Consider the following 23,179-nt stretch of genomic DNA (forward strand, 5'->3'; position numbering starts at 1 on the left):
TCCGTATGGTACCATACGACCCGAAATACTACACTTGAAGTAGCAGCAAGTACCTATGTATTCAAGTGTTTAAATTTTACTTATTTTTAATTGATAGCTTAGATAAATACAAGAGTTTAATAGTGATATAGTACCCATGTAATTCAATTTTATTTCATTTTAAGTTTTCAAATTCTCCTTTGCTTAAAATACTCCTCCATGTGGTTATAACATCAAAGAATCAATTAAATTAAATTAAATGTGGTAGAGAAGAAAGAACATAAGTTCACTTTTTCACCCATCTTAAAATAAAATCATAATATTTTGCTTAAATAAATGAAATTGGTTCACAATTAACTATCATTAATTGTCTTTTATTTTTGATAAAAAAAAATTAAATGTAAATGGTCAATATTTTTTTAAAAGAGTAATATTTAAATGAAAAATAATATCTTAACTTATATATATATCAGTAGTTAAAAATAAATTAAAGATGAGAAAAAAACGTGTATGTTTTGATTTTTTTATAAGAAATACACTTTTTTATTTCTATAATATATAGAATCAAAAGTAAGTTTATGTAGTTAAACTCAAATCCGACCGATTAATATATATATATATATATATATATATACATATAGAGGAGGGATCAAATTACACCCGAAGAGTTACACCACGAGTTACACTCGTTCAATAACTACATCTCGAATTAATATTTTTTAAATTCAACCGTTGGATTGAAACATAATATCATATAGATCATACCTATAAAGTTTAAACTTAATCTATAATGATTTACTATGTCATTGAATTACATCAAAATTAACGTTATATGAAAGCTCATTTTGACGTTAATCTTTGGATATCTTGATGTTATAGTAAATCATTATAGATTAAGCTCAAACTTTATAGGTATGATCTATATGATATTACGTTTCAATCCAACGGTTGAATTTAAAAAATATTAATTCGAGATGTAGTTATTGAACGAGTGTAACTCGTGGTGTAACTCTTCGGGTGTAATTTGATCCCTCCTCATATATATATATATATATATATATATATATATATATATATATATATATATATATATATATATATATATATAACTATTGTTTTAATTTTAGCCTATTACTATAGTGAAAACGTGTCTGACAGGAAAAAATGGAGCTGTGTGCCTCTTTTCTTTTCATGATTTAGCCTGCTGTAGCTGTCCAACTCCAAGCAAATGTCTAATCTCTCTGGTATCACAATTTAATTTTTTATAGTATTGAGATCCACCATCACTCTCACAACTTTCTTCATGTTATCATTGTTTCACTCATTATCATTGTTTCACTCATTACTACCACCAGTCTCACAACTTCACTTTTATATTCTCCTTTTGTCATCAATACAATTAAAAATTCAATAATATGAAAGACAATAATATAATTGGAAATAAAATATTTCAAGATGCAATTAATATTAAAGATAGACAATAATATTGTTTTCATATTAAAGATCATAATAATATATTATTGCAGTAACAAATATAAACAAAGGGTGCAACAAATAGAATAATAATAAAAGTTGCATTAACATAAAGAATAAATATCCATTTTGAATTAATCTATAATTGATTAAAATATAACAAATACTATTGATTTCAAATTCATAATCTTCTTGATACCTCTTGAATTTGGATACCATCCTTCCATTGTTCCATTTCATAATCCTATTCAATACATATAACAAATTAAAAATCTCAAACATAAATTTTAACGTTTAAGATAAAAATTAATGTTGAACTCTACAAAAATACAAACTTAAAAATATTTTAAAAAATAATAATTATTTGACAAATTCCTGCTACATTAACTTACAGAAAAATAATTAGGATAAAAAATTTATAGTTGTTGTTACAATTATAAATAAATTTTAACATATTGATTTATTTAATAAATAACTCATTGGATTGGCTACCCAGTTATCAAAAAACAATTGCACACTTACAAAAGGCTTTCTAAAATAAAATAAAAATACAAACTTATTTAAATGAGGGCGAGATCTGAAAAACACAAAAGGAAAAAAAATCGAAAAACCGCAACATCAACATTTCAGCATTGCAACACACACATATTGCTCTCAGTTTGACCTTGAACATGATAAAATCGAAAATAAAAAGTATGACCTATGAACATATCAAAACATGGAAAACAATGGCGAAAGTGAATAGACAGACCTTGTAAGTATGAAGAAGATGAGAGTTGATTTCAAATCTGGTGGTTTTGATATCAGATTCAGTGATTTCAATTTCAGATCCGATGTTCCCGTGGTTTCAATTTCAGATCCGCTAGAAGTCATTTCAATTTTACACGGCCTCATTCCAGATCTGAATTTTTTTGATTCATCTTATTATAGTCAAGATCTATGAAAATTAGCACCAAAATTATCAGTGAAATGCAAATAAAATAATGCTTAAAAAACGAATAGAAGAAATGTTGTATTTTAAAAAACAACATTTTTTTTAAAACTCACCGGTAACCTGGAAAATAAACCACAAAATCATCAAATCAACCACAAAAATCATATCTACAAAATCAAAACCCTAAGTTTATAAAAAAACCAAACAAAACCCATACCTTTTTAGCTTCAAAATTCACCGGCAAAATTCGATCCAGTCTATAACCTGAAAAACAAACCACAAAAGAGTTAGAAGAGGATGGTGATGATGTTGTTACAGAATGAAGGTGAGGAAGAAGACTCAGTCGTCGGATAGAAAGAGAAGAGAGAGAAAGAGAAATAGAAAGATTGAAACAATATGAAAGAAGAGAAATAGAAAGAGATGATGTAGCAAGAGAGAGAAGACATTGTAAAAACAGAGAAAGGTGGAAGATGGGTTTGAGAAATCAGAGAGATGGAAGAGAGAGAGAGAGACAACAAAGAGAAAAAGAAAACAACCCATGAGTTAACTTTAGTTGGAGTGTGGGAATTGATAAAATTGTGTTTTCAAGAAAGATTTACAAAATATATTATTAGAAACGCTTTTACTTGGATTTATTAGAATAACTTTTAGTTGGTAGATTGGCATACGTGCATAGTTAGCAAGAAAGAAAGAAGAGCATTCAAGGTATCCACGTGGCAACCTGTAGAACAAAAGGGGTAATTCGGTCTTTTCCAGAGCATATAACTTTCTTATATTGTAGATTATTCAAATTTTATATAATGAATTAAGACGGCAATGTATAAAGAGTACAAGAGCTAAACAATTAAATAGAGGTAGGACCTCACTTTGTTGTGATATACCAGAGATAGAGCAACCAGGAAATTATGGTTGTAATCAACGAAGTAGGAAAATTTATAAAAGAAAACATAAATTAAGAAAAACTTATCCAAGAAAAAAGGCCTATAAAAATACTAGAAGAAAGTATTTTAGAAAGAGAAAACAGACACCTAAAAAATATTGTCCAAAAGGAAAAAAGAAATGCGTATGTTGGATATGCAATGTAGAAGGTCATTATGCCAATGAATGTCCAACAAAGAAAGAAAAAGATGTTAAAGAAAAATCAAAACTAATAAAGAGAGTATATAAAATATATAATTTAGAACCATTAGAAGATGAATTAAGTGATTCTGATTGTAGTGTATATGAATATATAGAGGATGAATTATCTTCAGAAGAAACAGAATCTGAATAGTACATATATCAAAATTAAAATTGAAAAAGAAAACAAAGAAACTGAAGCCTATATAGATACAGGAGCAAGTATTTGTATAGCAACCAAAGCATTATTTAGTAAATGGAAAAGATTAGAAAAACCATTAAAGATTCAAATAGCAGATGGCTCAATACACCCACTAAATTGGGCAGCTACAAGAATTACTTTAAATATTGAAAATAAATTATTCATAGTACCTACAATATATCAACAAGAAACAGGGTTAGATATAATAATAGGAAATAATTTCTTACGACTATATGCACCCTTTTGCCAATACTTAGAGTATATATCGATTAAGGCTCCATATATTAAAGGAAAACAACTGAAAGAAATTATAGATATCCCTATTATTCATTCCTCACAAACAATTTATTCAAGAAAACAATCAGAGCTCTCCAGACTAAAACGTGGTGAAATTATAGATTTAGTTTGTAGAAAAATGCGTTATGCATTAATTAATTTAGAACCAGGAAGAAAAATCCCAATACATATTGAAGAACTATTAGATAAAGTGTGTAGTGAAAACCCACTAGATCCTAAAATTAATAATAAAAACATGGAACTAGTTGAATTGAAACTAAAAGATCCAACAAAAGAAATCAAATGTAAGCCTATGATATACACAAAACAAGATAGAGATGAATTTGCTGAAGATATTAAGCAAATGTGTGAGAAAGGATTAATAAGACCATCAAAAAGTAAACATTCAGCACCAGCGTTTTATGTTGAAAATCACAATGAGATTAAAAGAGGAAAGAGAAGGATGGTAATTAATTATAAACAAATAAATGATGCTATGGAAGGAGATGCGTATTTTCTTCCAAGAAAGGATTTAATTATTGAAAGAGTTAGAAATATGAACTGGTTTAGTACTTTTGATTGTAAATCTGGATTTTATCAAATAAGATTATCAGAAGAATCTAAAGCTTTAACAGCATTTAGTTGTCCTCAAGGTCAATATGAATGGAATGTTCTTCCAATGGGAATGAAACAATCACCAGGTATTTTCCAACGCAGGATGGATTCTATTCTTAAAGAATTCAAAGATTTTTGTCTTATTTATATTGATGATATATTAGTTTTTTCAAATAAGGATCTAGATGATCACTTTAAAAAAGTAGAATTAGTACTTAATAGGTGTTTAGAACATGGAGTAGTATTAAGTAAGAAAAAAGCTGTAGTAGCTCAAAATAAAATCAATTATTTAGGATTAGAAATTGAAAAAGGGAAAATAATAATGCAAAAACATGTATTAGAACAACTTCAAAATTTTCCCACTAAACTAAAAGACAAAAAGGAATTACAAAGATTTCTTGGATTACTAACATATATTTCAAATGAAGGTTTTATTAAAAATCTTGCAGCTGAAAGAAAATTACTTCAACAAAAACTTAAGAAGGATGCTATTTGGTCATGGACCGAAGAAGACGAAATACTTATTACTAAATTGAAATATTTATGTCAAGATCTTCCTGAATTATATCATCCATCAGATGATGATCTAATTATTATTGAAACTGACGCATCAAATGAATGTTGGGGAGGTGTTATGAAGGCTAAGCCCCCTGGCCAAAAGAAAGAATTACTATGCAGATATATGTCTGGAACCTTTTCAGACAGTGAAATTAATTATCCTACTCATGAAAAAGAAACATTAGCATTAATTCGGATGTTAGAAAAACATCGAATTTATGTTCTTGATAAAGAATTTATTGTTAGAACTGATTCTACTTATGTTGCAGGTTTCAAAAATATTAATCATAAAGGAACTTACAAGCAAGGCAGGCTTATAAGATGGCAGATGAAACTAGCCGAATATAATTACTCAATTACTCACATTAAGGGCGAAAAGAACGTACTTGCAGATATACTTTCAAGAGAATGGAACGAATCTCAGAAGAAATTTTGAAACAACAATTGGAGTTAAAAGAAGCACTAAGAATTCACAAAATAAAAGAGCAAGAACTGATTGGAAAGGAAGTGGAATTAATCGATAAGGAAATAGAAATTTTAAAATCTCAACTTAAGATGAAGAATCCACTTGAAGAGATTAAATTAAAAGAACCTAAGAAATGGTATGTAGTATTTAACGGACCATTTCCAGGAATTTACGATGAATGGTATAAAGCAGCCCCTCACTGTACAAAAATCTCAGGAGTTACTTATAAAGGGTATGCCACCAAAGAAGAAGCTGAAAAAGCAATGAATGATCATAGAGAATCAGAAAAATCAAGAAAAGAGATTTATCTTGGCCCAAGAACTTTTTCAGAAACAACAAAGAATAATGCACCAGAAAGAACATCTATGAAAATCTTAGGAAGAATTCCTTCTTCCCTGGATAATTTGCCAATTATGTCTCGAAAAGAGCATGAAAATCAGGTTAAATTCTCTGAAGAAAAATTTAAGGAGAATTTAAAAAGACTTACTTACTGGACCGAGAAAGAAAATACTAATTGTTTCTATATGGTGGATAGAAAGCTTTTTGGAGTAAAAGCTATAATTACACCAGGAGCATCCCAGTTACTAACATTTAATATGTTCCAATTTGGACTTATTGAATGCCTTTATTTAAGTAAAAATCTGGAAGAAATTAATCTTTCCCCATATAATTTTAAAGAATCAGTCCAGAATTTTAAAAAAAATATTGCTGGAGAAAGAAATATTTATTTAAAATTTTATTCAGCCTATCCGGATTTTACAACGAATCAACCAGCCAAGCACTTTGTCTTCATTGGAGTAAGCAATAATCAATTTCCTTTAAGAGATGACTCAAAAGAAGAAATGTATGATGATGATCACTTAAATATAATTTTATCCAATCAACTTTCAAGCATATTCTTTCAATGTCAAGCTATTGGAAAGAATTCATGTATGAAAGTATTGTACAAAGCACCTAATCTCCTACTACTAAGCAAGACAAGTGGAAAGGTACTAAAGGATAGAGATATCCATCTATTGACCTCTTTTGAGCTACCATTCTATGCATTTGATAAGGAGACAATGAATTATAAGTCATGTGTACTTAAGGAGTTATGTTCAAGTATAAAAAAGAGTGAAAATCATGCATGTGAAAGATGTTTTCAAGAAAAAGATGCCGTGGAAGTAACCAAGTGTCTAGAAAAGTCCATGTGTCTTAAGGATGATGACAAGGATGGAGCAATAATGGAGTCATGAAGATGAGGATAAAGGAAAGCAATAATAGAGTCATGAAGATGAGGATAAGGGGAAGTAATAATAGAGTCATGAAGTAGATAAAAAGTAAAGTCATTTGTCATGTAATGTTAAAGTGTCTTAAATAAGTAGTACTATAGATGAATAGTACTATGCATTATTGTGAATAGAAAATAATATTATAATGTGTGTTTAGGGCTATAAATAAGGGCTTCTACCATGGGAAGAAGCAAGTTGTAAAAAACAACATTTGTGTAAGTTTCTCTTTAGAAACATATGCTAATCCTTGTAGGATTTAGCTTGGCACCTTTTGTGTGCATTGTTGTAACATAAACTTATATTAATAAAACCATGTTTCTACTTATTCAAGACTCATTCCATTAAATTACACAACATATATATCTATTAATCAACTATCTCACATAAACTTACGGAAGCAGCGGTGGACCAAAATTTCAGAAGAAATCATGATCAGGTATAATTTCTTTATTTACTTACTTTTATTAAGTGTTATAATTTTCTTATATGTCTAGCATAACAAAAATGGATAAAGAAATAGTAAATGATATAGAAAATTTACATATTACTGAAGAAGATGGAAATTACGAAGGAAGTATTTTAATAGATCCAACCCTATTTCAAAAAATACAAAAGGAAGACTTAGATTTAACTAAGGATGCAAATATGAAGGGAAAAGATAGAATTGGAGGAATAATGAAAAGATTTAACCAAAAGGATAATATTATATATTATGGTAAAATAATTAATGAAACACCAACTGATATAGCAGATGCCCAAGGACATACCTATATACAATTATTAAATAAAAAGAAACTTATGGAACTCAAGAAAAATATAAAGAAAGATGAACATAGAAATAAGATAGGATATATTCATATAGGAGCAGTGCAAGTATTAATCAAAGCAACTTTTCAGGAAGGAATAAATTCTCCAGTAGAACTAATATTAAAAGATGATAGAATTACAGACCCAGTAGATAAAATACTTGGAGTAGTAGAAGGAAATTTAGCTTATAGTAAACTAAAATTTGAAATACATCCAAATATTGGAATACCTTTAAATACTCAAAGATTAGAGCAAACTCTAACTCTTGAACACAAATTCCTTAGAGGAAATTTAATGAGATCAGGAGATAAAATATTTTCAATCACTTATTGTGTTAATTATGCATTAACTAATTCTCACCATAGTATTACCTTTAGAAATAATAATAGAATTGATATTCCAAGTCTTTTTGAAGATATAGGAAAAATTTATTATCCAAAGAAAAATGAAATAACTGAGCTAGGAACTTTTATGAATAAATCAAAGTTTTTAGAGTTAAGAAAAAATCAAATACCAAAACCACTTAGATTTTATGAACCTGAAAATATTGAAGAAAGTGATATTGATAAACTCTCAAACCAAGTAAAGGACTTAACAACATATTTAAAAAATAGATTATAAATTTAAACAAAATGAGTATTGCTGAATTTAGTATAAAAGAAAAAGAAAAAGAAATAGTTATAAAAATAAAAGAAATAGATATAACTTATTTTGATAATATTGAAAATAAAGAAAAAGATTTTTATGAAAAATTAAGATGTATTTGGAAATTTACTTTACCAAATGACTTAAAAACAAAAATATGTAAAGAATATGGAAAATTATGTGCACAAGCTATACTTTTTGAAAATGAAATAGATTATGCACTAGAAAGTGATATAAATTATATTTTATTAGTTGAAAGTTTTTATGATGATGAATTTATAATAGACTTAGCTTTAATAGAAAATGATGAAATTTGTGACTATTTTGATGATGACTAAGCTAATAAAAATAAATTATAAAATTATTTCAATAAATAATGAGGTATCATTTTTGGTATCAGAGCACTAAGATTCAAATTAATTAAATTTAAAAAAAAAATTAACTAGAAAATGAGTATAGTTAATGAAAATTTACGAATTATAGAACTTAATAGTTTAATTAAAAGAACAAGAGGTCACATAAAAATATTATATGATAGACTAGATTATTATTTAATAATAGGAGTTGATTTTGAAATTGAAAGAATTACAAAACACCTTTTAGAATATGAAAATAAATTAGATTTTTATAAAGCAAGGTTAAAAGAATTAAATGAATATAAAAATATCCGTCACTGAGATTTGCGACCAAGGAATTAGAGACCAAAGTTAAAATTCGGTCGATAAAAACCGTCACTATCATGACTTATTTTAGCTGTGTAAATTTATCATTTTTTAAGAAAATGTAAAAGAAAAACAAAGATTACACTATAAATTTTGATATTAAAAATAAATTAGCTATATTTCAAAGGCAAAATATACATCACGTTTTATAAAATCGAGTATTCCTTACGTGCAACTACAAAAACTAACTCTCACGCCAATGAGACCTTAATAGGTGGCAAAATTCTCTCTTAAGGCTATGTTTGGGAGTTTGGAGAGGAATGGAGGGGAAGACTTTGAAAAATATGAAAGATTGATGTAAGAGAACAGAAAGATTTTAGTTTGGAGGGTTTTGGAGGATTTGATTTTCTTCATAACACCAAAAACCCTTTAATTTAGAGAACTCAAAATTTATATTAAAAGAGGATTTTGGATGGCTTAGACAAAATGTTCAAATATAATTTTTGTTGTTATAATATTTAAACCTAAAACCTTCTTTCACTACCCTAAGTATAGCAACCAAACCAAGTAGTAATTTTCTAGAACCTAAACATTTGAGTATAGATTTCTAGAACTATGAAAAAGAATAGCATGGAGATTGTGAAACCAAAACCAGTTTAACCTTCTGCTCCAATTCAACCCTCAAGGTACTTTTTCTATATGAATTTTTCTTTCTTGAATTTCAAATACAATATGTTCTTAGTTTCATCAACACATGAATTCATATATAGGCACCCAAAAGATGGATGTTGCCTACCTCACTGGTATTATGCTTCCTATTGGCCACCTTCCCTGACCTAAAGAAATTATCACACGGTGTTGACAAGAAATCTGTGTTAGCATCGATCGTCCCTCTTGTTGTAGCTTCTCAAATAGGATTACATATCATGATGGCAATAATCTACTCTAACATGAGTTTTTTCTCGGGCCTATTGATTCCTGAGATAATAACAAGTGTAATAACATGTTTAGAAATGAATCTTGCTTTTCCGCAGGAGGACGCGGCTATCTCTATTTCGATCGGTTGGAAGTTATTAGCTTTCCCCCCTCTTCTATTTTACATGGCACCGATGACTTCGGAAGATGAAGTACACTCAAAAGCAATCCGGGGAATGTTTGTAATTTATTGGATCTTATTCTTAGTTTGTTTATTATTGGCATAGTGTACAATAAGCATTAGTGGTTTTATTTTCTTCTGAACCAGTTTGGAAATTTATTCATCTCTTTAGAGTCCCAAGCAATTATGACAGCTCCTTAATGTTGCACAACGAGTAGATATCTTTCCCTTCCTTTTTTTTTAAAAGGGTTAAATGCAATTCACCCCCTGCCATTAGGGCGTGTTTCAGATTTGCCCCCCTGAATCTTTTTTTTTTTAAGAAGACACCCTTATAAAAGTGTAAAGCCAGTTTCACCACACCCTTTTACTACTAATGTTGACTGGGCTTTGACTAATTGGCTGACGTGGCAAAGGAATAATTGTTGACTGTGTTATCTTCTTAAAAGAGTTTCACCACACCCTATACTTTCACCACACCCTTTTACTACTAATGCTGACTGGGCTTTGACTAATTGGCTGACGTGGCAAAAGAATAATTGTTGACTGTGTTATCTTCTTAAAAGAGTTTCACCACACCCTATACTATCATTAATGTTAGTATTAAACATATAATCGTACTATTGTTGCTAACTAATATCATTAATCATTTATATTGTTATTATTAAATAGCTATTAATTAGGATATTACAATTAGTTATTTAATATTTCATTTTATTATTAATGATTATTATTAAGAAAAATATATTATTACTAATTTATAAGAAATCGTTGATTAAGTCAACTTGGGTTTTGAACCCTGTTCACTTTCTTCAACCTTGGGCTGCGGCGGCCACCACCATCATCAACTCAAACCCTAATTTCATTTCAGGCCCAGATCCAACAAAATCAAACGCAAATCAGGAAAACATTCTACAACTGAATCAACAATCTATTACATTCAATATCCAAAACAAACTTACAACAAATCGAATCAAAAAATTTAACTCTAAAAATCAAATCAAATCCTAAAATTAAAACTAAATCCAATCTATTCTAATACAAATCAAATCGAATCAAATCCCTAATCAACTAATGGAATCAATCAATATTTTCGTAACAACAGACTCATCTAATTTTTCCTAATCTAAATCTAACCCTAACTATAAATTAAAAACTAAGACTAATTTTAGGAAGAAAAAAAGGAGGAGAAGGAGTGGAAGGGGGATTGAAGTCTTTTGCGATCTTCACAGAGAAAAGAAGAGGGATTAGGGGGAGATTCAGAGACATCGGAACTGAGATACAGAGATTCACGGTAAAGAGGTAAGCGCGAATAACACTTAGCCTTAGGATTGATATCCGGTTCTTGATTATTGACTGAATTAGGGATTCATTTGGGGAAATTAGGGTTTGTCTGGGTTTGAATGCATGATTTCTTCTGGGTTTGTGTTATGATTTTTGGTGGTTATGGGAGAAAGATGAAAGGCCGATGGAGATGAGAGAGATAGTTGGTAAAGATGAGAGAGGGAGAGTACGATCGAGAAGGGGAGGGGTTGGGGTTGAGGTTTCAACTATTCCTCTTTGTTTCTTTTAAAAAATGTATAATAATAATAAAGAAATGATATATGTGGATCAAAACCCTAGAATTCTATTTATTTTTATAAAGATAACATAGTCAGCAATTATTCCTTTGCCACGTCAGCCAATTAGTCAAAACCCAGTCAGCATTAGTAGTAAAAGGGTGTGGTGAAACTGGCTTTACACTTTTATAAGGGCGTCTTCTTAAAAAAAAGATTTAGGGGGGCAAATCTGAAACACGCCCTAATGGCAGGGGGTGAATTGCATTTAACCCTTTTTAAAATTTTAATCGGTAGTGAACATGTATCAATCGATTAGATAGTAAGAAAAAGCATTTATTTGAAATTACTTTTTGAGCCAACATCTACCTTATAAATAGAGGTGTCTATTCTCATTTCATTCATAAAGGTGTTTTTGACACTCTCTCTCCCTCTCTCTCTCTAAATTTTTATTTCACTTTCTCTCACTAATATTTTAGCCTAAGTGTTTTAATGAGAAAAGTCCCTTTGTGAGTGAGGAAAATTTGTAATTCTAGATATAGTCGAATTATAAATTCACCAAGAGAAGCTTTTTTATACACCTTGGTTGAATATTATCCATTTAGGAATTTATTTGGGTTAGAAGCTAAACCTGCTAAAAAACTTTAGTTTGGCGATTGTGTGATTTAGTCTCTATTTATGTTCAAAAGTTCAGCCCGTATAAAAGCTTTCATCATGTTCTTGGTTACTCGGTATAAAACCAATATTAGGTTGAAGAAAGGACTAACCACCTTAATTCACTCTTTTAAAGAGAAGACTCAGACTGTCATATTCCAACTCTTGTAATATTTAGTTAGAGGTCAGCCATCATTTTCCTTGTATAAGGGGGGTTCATGAGCCTTTCCGCCTTAAAGCTCTCAACATTTATTGGATACTATCAAGATCAATTTTTGAGAAAAGGACTAATACCTTTTATTTTGACCGAACATTTATAAATTTTGGTGTTCTTTTCCTCCTTAACTCTTTAAATTTCTCAATTTATTTTCTGTTTTAATTTTTTCGCTGCTAAGTTTTCAAAAATGTTTTTAAACTTTTATTTTCTTTCTCAAAGATTTTCAAAATCACTTTATTCTAAATCACACAATTCAATCCATCTTGTGTGTGAAGTCTTAAGTTCAACAATTTGTCTCCTAACCTTTAGGATTACCGCCAACAAGACCTTCCTCAATGGATCCAAGTATTCCTAAGATCAATTAGTAGGTACTTTAATTATATAAATGCATGTATGACTATATAGCTTCTGCACTAAATTATATGTTATACTTTGTTGAGCATGTATATATTCGATTAAGCGGTATTAATTTAATTCTAACAATTCATACAACCAACCAAAGAACACACACCTAGTTTGGATGGAGCCATGTGTATGTCAACAAACCAAACTACAATGTTACAAAAAACTAAATTTTTTTCTATGATTTTTAAGAAGGATGAATGACAAAGTATGGATGCTTACCTTAAAGTGTGGACATCCCCAAAATTGTATTCCATAGTTGCTAACTATTGCTGTAATAAAAAAACAACCATGTCTCCACAACGACAACTGAGTCTCTATTGTAGATTGAAACTGTTGTACATTTTCGCATCAAAACTTCAAAATTTTCTTCTTTCGTTATGACAGACAATGCCCAGAACTCACTATTTCCTTCGATTCAATATATTATTTTATATATTTAAGGTATGGAGATAATGGCTATGAATGTTTATTCACTAATTCGATTTAGGGTTCATATAGCAGAAAAAAGAGAAGAAACTCAAACAAAACAAATTAGGTGGTGACAAGATGCCTAATAGAATGTCACACATGCAAAAAATAAATATCGTTAGTGAGAATCAGACAACAAATGACTTATATAACATAGTTTGAGGGTGTGTATGGATTGACAGAAGACAACATTGATTCTAACCGAATTTAGTTTGGTAGAGTTGATTTTGTTGGAATTAGACTCTCAAACCTTTGAGTAATTCCTTATCGTTAAAGATGACAATGAAGAAAATAGGAACAAAACTAGGATTAGGGTTTGCGGAAATTAAAAGAGAAGAAGGAAGTATTTTCTGCAGAGTTTCTCTCTGCCCACAAACTGTGGAAATTCTGTTATTCACTTGCAACTGCAACTTCTGTGAATACAAGATTAATGACTTGATTACAAATAATGAGGGTTACTCCCTATTTATAGATTTAGGTTAGTCTTCTCCCTAAGCCAAAGCCCAAAACTATAAAAGCCCAAAATACCTATTTTGGAGCTAAATCAAATCTAATCTATTTTAAATCTAAATCAAATCTATCTAGATTTAAAACAAACTTATGTGTAACAAACTGTTACACACTTCGATACACCTTGTGTTCGAGTAACAACCTGCCTCGACACAAGGAATTACAAATTAACACACCACCTAATTCATTGTGTCTAAGCTATCAACATTCATCATAGCTCTTAGTCTTCTGAATATTTCGACCAGCACTCCCTTCGTCATGATATCTGCAATCTGATTCTCAGTTCTGCAGTGTTCCAAATTCATCTTCCCTTTAGCTACCTGCTCTCGAAGATAATGGAACCTCATTTCGATGTGCTTGCTTCGACCATGTGCTATCGGGTTCTTCGCAAGATTGATAGTTGACATGCTGTCAATCTTCATGGTAATTGCTCCATGATCTTTACCTGTTATCTCTTCGACCAAGTTCACCATCCATGTTGCTTGACATGCACAAAGAGAAGCAGCTATGTACTCTGCTTCGCATGATGATAGTGCCACTACTGGTTCCTTTCTCGAACTCCAAGCAACTGGTGCACCACCTAGCATAAACACATATCCTGCTGTGGATTTTCGATCCTCAGCATCACTACACCAACTCGAGTCGGTGTAACCCACTAATTTGCATTCTTTTCCCTTATCAGCTGCAGGAAACAGAATGCCATAGTCGAGAGTTCCTTTCAGATACCTCAGTATCCTCTTCGCCGCTGCTAGGTGTGATACCTTTGGCTTCTGCATGAATCTACTTATCATACCTACACTGTATGCTAAGTCAGGCCTTGTGTGACAAAGGTATCTCAATGACCCAATAAGTCTTCTGTATTGGGTTGGGTCGACATCCTCTTCATCTGGGTTCTTCGACAGTTGCAATCTTGTTTCAGCAGGTGTCGAAGTCGAATTGCATTCTTCCATCTCAAATCTCTTGAGAATTTCACTTGCATATCTTCTTTGATGCATCATCAAGCCTCTACTACCCTTGTAGAATTCGATACCAAGGAAGTATGAAATTTCGCCCAAATCTGACATTTCAAATTCCTTGCTGAGATCACCTTTAAAGCCTTCGATCTCTTTCTTGCAGCTACCTGTTATCAACAAGTCATCGACATAGAGACATAGTATAAGCAATTCACTCTTGCTTCTTCTTACATATACCCCATGTTCAGTTGTGCACTTCACAAATTCTTTCTCCCTTAGGAAACTGTCGATCTTCTTATTCCAAGCTCTTGGAGCTTGCTTCAGTCCATACAGGGCTTTATGCAGTCTGTACACTTTTCTCTCTTCGCCGTGTTTCACAAACCCAACTGGTTGTGTAACATAGACTTCTTCGTCCAAGGGTCCATTCAGGAATGCACATTTAACGTCCATCTGACACATGTGCCAATTGTTCATGTTCGCTAGACCAACAACCAACCTGATCGTTTCGATCCTGGCAACAGGTGCAAAGACCTCATCGAAGTCAATTCCTTCCTTCTGAAGAAATCCTTTTGCCACAAGCCTCGCCTTGTATCGAGTCACTTCACCTTTTGGATTACACTTCACCTTGTATACCCACTTCACATCAATTGCCTTCTTGCCTTGAGGCAATTCGACAAGTGACCAAGTATTGTTGTCTTCGATGGACTTCAATTCTTCATTCATAGCTTTCACCCACTTCGAATCCTTCAATGCCTCAGTTGCATTGACAGGTTCGACATCTGCGTAGAAAGCGTAATGTACCAGCTCACCTTCATCATTGACTACATCATCTGATGTAATCACACATTCTTGCAACCTTGCAGGCATGTGTCTTGTTCTCTGAGGTCTGCCTGAGCCTGCATCACCTCTGACTTCTTCTTGTCGAACTTCTTCTCTTTCGACTTCAGTAGCTGGTTCGTCATAAAGAATTCTCACTGAATCCTTCTTGACATTTTCAGTCCAATCCCATTCTTTAAGCTCATCTATGATCACGTCCCTGCTGATCACTACTTGCTTGTTCACTGGGTCGAACAACTTGTATCCTCCAGTCGAATGATATCCTATAAGTATCATTTGACTCGACTTGTCATCAAGTTTTCTTCTCAACTGATCTGGCACATGTCTATGTGCTACAGATCCAAATACCTTCAGATGGCTCAAGCTAGGCTTCACACCAGACCAACATTCTTCTGGAGTAATTCCTTCTAGCTTCTTTGTCGGACATCTGTTTAGAATGTATGTTGCAGTCGACACTGCTTCTCCCCAAAATTCCTTAGGTAAATGCTTTCCTTTCAACATACTTCTCACCATATTCATGATGGTTCTATTCTTCCTTTCTGCAGTTCCATTTTGCTGTGGAGTGTAGGGTGGCACCACCTCATGCATAATCCCTTCTTTCTCACATAACATGTCGAAGTCTTTCGACACATATTCTCCACCACCATCAGTTCTCAAAACCTTGAGCTTTCGACCACTTTGTCTTTCGACCATAGATTTGAACTTGACAAATACCTCGATCACTTCACTTTTCTTCTTGATCAGGTAAGTCCATAGTTTTCGACTGAAATCATCTATGAATGTAACAAAGTATTTGTTACCTCCATTCGAATCCACCTGGATTGGTCCACATACATCAGAGTATATGATTTCGAGAATAGCCTTCGACTTACTTCCTGCATCCTTGCTGAAGCTATTCTTGTGCTGCTTCGCCTGCACACATTCCTCACATACCTCGTTTGGAATGTCGATTTCTGGCAGTCCTGAAACCATATTCTTTCTTTTCAAGTCTCTGATGTCATTGAAGTTGAGATGCCCTAGTCGATAGTGCCATATCCATTCATCTCTGCTAGCTGCAGTTGCAAGGCACTCGTGCTCCATCACATTGAGTTCGATCTTGAAGGTTCTATTCTGTGACATAGGAGCCTTCAAGATTAACCTCCCACTTGCATCGACAACTCTCATCATCTTGTCTTCGATCGAAACTTTGTAATTCTTTTCGACCAACTGCCCAATGCTGAGTAAGTTGCTCTTCATGCCTGGTATGTACAACACATTGGAAATTACTGACCTCTTTCCATCTTTCCTCGTAATCATTACATCACCAATACCTTCAGCTGCTAGAGTATTGTCATTTGCAAATTTCACCATATTTTTCATCGAGGGTCTTATGTTGACAAACCAATCTTTTCTTCCAGACATGTGTGATGAGCATCCTGAATCCAAGTACCATTGGTCCTTGAATTTATGTTCATCTTTTGTTGTGACCATCAACAACATCTCTTCTTCTTCTTGTTTTGCAAACTTTGCATCACTTTCTTGACTTTTATTCTTTTCTGGACAAACTGTCGAATAGTGACCATACTTCTGACAGTTGAAACATTGAATGTGACTCTTGTCAGGCTTTCGACCACCACCTCTTCCTCTACCTGCAGCACCACCTCTTTGGTATCCTTGGTAAGAAGGTTTTCTCTGATTCGACCAATTTCCTTCTTGCTGATTTCGACCAGTCGAATTGTTGTAGCCACCTCTACCTTTATTTCCAGTCCAGCTTCCTTTGCCTTTCTTTTCGTTTGCTGACTGAGCCTGCAGAGCCACTTCGCTCTTCGACTTGCCTGCAGCTCTTTCAGCCATTCTTTGTTCATGAGATTCAAGTGTCCCTTGAAGCTCTTCTTTTGTCAATTTCGACAAGTCCTTCGACTCTTCTATGGCTACCACGATGTGGTCGAACTTAGGAGCCAAAGATCTCAAAATCTTTGAGACAACAGCTCTTGTTGTTAATACTTCTCCACATATCTTGATTTGATTCACTAGTTTCGTAATCCTAGTGAAGAAATCAGTTATGCTTTCGCTATCTTCCATCTGAAGCAATTCATATGTTCTCTTGTGAGTTTGTAACCTCACCTCTTTCACCTTTTCTGCACCTCCAAAAGATTTTTCAAGAATCTCCCAAGCTTCTTTTGAAGATTCTATATCACTAACCTTTTCAAAATTATCTGGACTCAGACATTGATGGATTATAAAGAGAGCTTTATAATCTTTCTTCTTCAATTCTTTATAAGCAGCCTTTTCTTCCTCCTTCGCACCTTCTGCAAGCGGTTCTACCCCTTCTTTTACAAGATCCCAAAGATCTTGACAACAGAATACAACCTTCATCTGCTTGCACCAATTCTCATAGTTATCTCCTTTCAGAATTGGTAGTGTTGCTGGAAAATGCCCATTCGGATGATTCATTGCCATCGCCATTCTTCTTGCCTTGAATCGATTAACCGGAGCTCTAGATACCAGATGTTGGAATTAGACTCTCAAACCTTTGAGTAATTCCTTATCGTTAAAGATGACAATGAAGAAAATAGGAACAAAACTAGGATTAGGGTTTGCGGAAATTAAAAGAGAAGAAGGAAGTATTTTCTGCAGAGTTTCTCTCTGCCCACAAACTGTGGAAATTCTGTTATTCACTTGCAACTGCAACTTCTGTGAATACAAGATTAATGACTTGATTACAAATAATGAGGGTTACTCCCTATTTATAGATTTAGGTTAGTCTTCTCCCTAAGCCAAAGCCCAAAACTATAAAAGCCCAAAATACCTATTTTGGAGCTAAATCAAATCTAATCTATTTTAAATCTAAATCAAATCTATCTAGATTTAAAACAAACTTATGTGTAACAAACTGTTACACACTTCGATACACCTTGTGTTCGAGTAACAACCTGCCTCGACACAAGGAATTACAAATTAACAGATTTGACCTGAATTAAGTTTAGCAAGATTGATTTATGTTTGGATATATTTATGTAAAAGTGAGTAGAACAAACATTGAGAAGACCAAACATCTAGAGATCACCCTGAATCAATTCTAGAGGTGGAAACTACAAATTCCAACTTCAAATAGAATTAATTCTTGAGGCATAATGAATTATATTTTTTTATACTTTTGAAAAACTAAACATCTCAAAATCACCTTGAATCAATTCTACATTTCTAAAATTGATTTTAAATCATTCAGAAGTGAAATCAAACATACACAAAATAAATAAAGGATCAAATTGACTTTTTTTAAAAGATAAGGATCGAAATGAATCTAAAGATTTTATTAAACAATTTTAAATGAATTAATGAATTATTTAAAATTTTAATGCTTAAAAATAAACATCTCAATTAAAATACTTTATTTTTTTTTTAAACCAAAAGGAAAATATATTAAACCAAAAAAGGAAGGAATACAAGGAACACAAAAAAATGAGTTCAATTTTCATTTTTTTGTATTGAGCAATTTCTTCTAGTTTAAATTGAAAATTTAGAAAATTAAAAAGACTTTTGCCACAAGAAAACTAAATCAGTATTAACAAAAAAAAAATGTTAAACTAAAGCTAACACATTAAATAAATAAATAAAAGTTTTGTAAGAAATTTTAGAAAAAAAAAAGAGTTTGATACTTTGGTTGCAGTGAATGGGAAGCAGAGTTTGATTTTGATCTGTCTGGTGAAGAAAAGAATGAGTGAAGGTGGTGATGCCGGTAATGGTTCTTCTCCCAAGCTTTATTCTCACAAGCCTCGAAAAGGTTAACTTTCTCTCTTTCTCTTGGAGGAAAATCTCTTGTTTTGTTTTGATTCATAATTTGTGCATCTGTTAACAGCGCAACTGAAGCAATTTCGAGGGCAACAGAAACCGAAGGAGTTCTCTTCGCCACCGGTGATGGGGACTCAAACGGCTACTCTCCCGCCGCCACCGCCGCCGCCCAAGGAATCCTTTATTCGGCGCTATAGGTTCCTTTGGCCTATGCTATTGGCTGTTAATCTCGGGGTCGGAAGTAATTTTTCTAAAACCCTGAAAGCTAAAAATTTGATTTTTTTTTTGTTAGGATTTTTTGTTCTGCTTCCTTGAATATTTGATTCTGTTTGTTGAGAAATCGGGGAAGCTGTATGTTGCAAAAAGGGGAAAAGGGGTATGTGTATACAGGGGATCGCACATTTGATTTAGTCATACATTTAAACCATCAAATCAAGTTAAATGGTTCATTGCATTTCGACTTGGTATTTGAGTACACAATATACAAAGTCGGAACGTGAGAATGGTTTGCTTGACTTCGGATTTCCCAATCTGTAATGTTTCCATATCATTGAAATCTTAGCGTAGGAGATGGTTATCCTAAGTGAAATTTGAGTGAGGACCGACAAAAAATAGGAAGAAATGAGGTGGTTGTGAATACGGAGAGAACATAACTTTGTTAGGTAGCCAGATATCTGTGTTTAATGGAATCAGCCTTGGGCTGGAGCAGGAAGTTAGAACTCATAGCTACAGCTATTTCTAGTATTTTGTTTTTCTTTTTTCTTTGTTATTCTGTTTATACTCATCATCTACCAGTATACTCATGTTTCTGCAATTTGAGTTCAGCTTCAATATAGAATCCTTTTGTCTTCTTTGATGTTATCCGTGTTCGGGTTTGTACCAAAGGCTACCTTATGTCTTTGTTGTTGCGATTCTTATTTTATTAATAATAATGGTTGAGGTTGTTAGTAGCATCATTTCTTAGATCTGTTGGCTAGTTTTCTATTATTGCAACATTGAAGGTTCTATGGTTTTGACAATCATTGTTATAATGTATAGTTTTGTTTGCATTGATTCATTCAAAAACATGTTTTGACCAACAAAAATAATCAACTTCATGCCTATAAATAATCAAGTCCATGCCTATCTAATGTTTGAAACAATATATTAGATTACAGCTTGCTGTAATTCTTACAATTTCATGATTTATCAATACATCAATATACATATTTACAAAAGGTCTATAGCTGTGTAAAGGGAGAGGTGGAGAAGGGAAGAGAGCGAAAGGGAGAATTTTTTTAATGAAGTGTGATTGGTTCGACGAGGAGAGGGGAGAAATTTTAATGGAGGAAAATACAAAATTACATTTTAATTCCATGATGATATTTAAATTATCATTAAATGAAGTGACATTTCAGTCCAAATAAAGAAGAATTATGATCTCTTTCCAGATCCCTTTGTTTTGGAGGAGAGCTAAAATTGGCTTTTGGAGGGAGTTTGCTTCCCTCCCCTCTTAATATCTAACTCTTTTGGTTTTTCTGATCCTTACTCTACTACATGTGCGTGAGTTAAACCCATCCTAAACTTATTGCTAGATACATGACTGACTAATGTCTGAACTCTAGTTTATGTGTTTGCAAGAACTAGCACAAAGAAGGAAGATACTGTGGAGGAGGAAAAAGATGCAGCCAATCAGATTCCTGCTAATGGTACAGCAAGTCTCATTTCAGCTAATGGTACATCAACTCCCATTTCAGTTAAAGATGCTCTAGCTCTTCTTGCCGAACAATCTGTCTCCCCACCATCATATACAAATCCCGCAATCAAACGAGAACCTATTCCGGAAGGCCAACAACGAGAACTCTTCAAGTGGATATTGGAAGAGAAGAGGAAGATCAAGCCGAAAAATGAAGAGGAGAAAAAGAGAATTGAAGAAGAGAAAGCTCTACTTAAAAACCTTATCCGGTCAAAATCTATCCCAAGTATCTAACAATGATGTTCCTCCTATCTTTGTCCAAAGCAAAAGAAGAAAACACGAATGTTTTTGAATTTGGATATACTTGAGTTGATTCCTTCAATGGTTCTCTTTTCTGGTTGCTTGGTTGGTTGATGAATTCTAGATTGTACATTTGTTTAGTTTGTCATAATTTGTCATTTGAAAATTTTGGGTTTGGCTCCTTGTTTCTTTCTTACTAGACAGTTATACAAGAAATCGGCACTTGATGTATATTACATTTGTTCTGTTGTAAGAATGTCATATGCATTTTCAATAGCCTTGTTTGTTTATGAATAAAACTAGATTTGAGTTTCACTTCAGAGTTTGTTCCAAACAGTCATATAAAATTGACAGGAAGTTTGTCTTGTATTGGGGCAACTTTGGTAAGAGGATCAGTATAGTATTTTTATGGTCAAGTCATTGTATCAGTTCTTGGTCAATACATTGGAACCCTCTCATTATCAACTTGTTCTCTCTTTAATATTTTTTGTTATTTCCAACTTCCAAAGCCAAGCATATTCTCCAAGTTATGCTGCTAAATATTTGTTTGATAATTGCTTAAGGCTTAAATATACTGGTCTTTTTAATAAATTGGATTTTTCATTAACTAAAACGAAAAATTAGATACATCTCAATTCTATTCCTAACCTAACAATAATTAATTAATGCTTAAATATATGGTCTTTATAATATATTGAATTTTTCATTAACTAGTAATTGAAAAATTAGATCCATTAAGAAGAAAAAAAATATGTCTAATGATATCTCAATTCAATTAAATAAGTAAAGCTCATTGTATCAAGAGAAGGACAACGCCGAACAATCTTTGTTGCTTTAATGATATTAAAATATGTGGATGTTGAATTGATTGTCTAATTTTATGTGAGGTGTTTTAACTTTAAAATAAGACATGAAAGCTGAACTAATGATTTGAGTTTAACATAAAAAAAAAACTACATAATTTTGACAGCGGCCATTGTTGACTACAGTCAAAAGGAGTTTATATATGTTTAAGCAAAGTTGGAATTAAAATTAATCATCTCAAAGAAAAAGTGACTTATGATAGCAACTTTCCTATAATAATCATCATTTTACTACATGCAGAAAAATTCCATATTTTATGCTAAAGTTGGATGCTTAACTTTCTCTTGGAATTTGCAAGAATGAAATGAAGCTATGGATATATGAGCTACACAAGGAAAAGGAGAATGAAATATAACATGATTTCATTATATCTAATATTCTAATTTGTTTTACTCTAATTAGAGGTCTTTAGAGGTCATTGAAGAATAATTCAAGTCTATAAAATTTTAATGTATTGTTTGTATTCGTAATGATTTATAAGAAATAAATAAATATTATTTATTATAAATTATAATTAAAAAACATTTTTTAATTTTATTTAAGTATTTTATGTTAAAGATATGCACTTTTCAATGTAAAACTAAATATAAATTGAATTTAATGTATTTTCTCTTTCATTTTTTTTCATACACAATAATAAATTGAAATTGTTTTTACATCTTCCCATAAATCATATTTTAAAAAAGACATAAAAATTTGAATTTTCTTTCTAGGTGTAAAATATTGACGTTTTCTTATAAATTGTTAAGTAACAATGTGGTTAAGTTAGTTAAACTTTATATAAGTAATTAACTAAATTGGCTATATTATTTCGGACCTATATAGTTATTGTAAGTTCAAGTAGTAGTGTGTAAATAAATTATCTTGCG

At 31.9% G+C, this 23,179-nt stretch overlaps 1 protein-coding gene across 1 annotated transcript; it reads left to right on the top strand.

The window, feature by feature from the left end:
* The first annotated feature begins 19,295 nt into the window (after positions 1-19,295).
* On the top strand, positions 19,296-21,722 carry LOC131616275 (uncharacterized). The gene is made up of 3 exons (XM_058887556.1): positions 19,296-19,463; positions 19,539-19,712; positions 21,076-21,722. The coding sequence occupies exons 1-3, from the start codon at positions 19,397-19,399 to the stop codon at positions 21,438-21,440; spliced, it is 606 nt and encodes a 201-aa protein (XP_058743539.1). The 5' UTR covers positions 19,296-19,396; the 3' UTR covers positions 21,441-21,722.
* Positions 21,723-23,179: the final 1,457 nt, after the last annotated feature.

Source organism: Vicia villosa, linkage group LG7 (genome assembly GCF_029867415.1).
Source record: "Vicia villosa cultivar HV-30 ecotype Madison, WI linkage group LG7, Vvil1.0, whole genome shotgun sequence".
In the NCBI taxonomy this organism is placed as follows: Eukaryota; Viridiplantae; Streptophyta; class Magnoliopsida; order Fabales; family Fabaceae; genus Vicia; species Vicia villosa.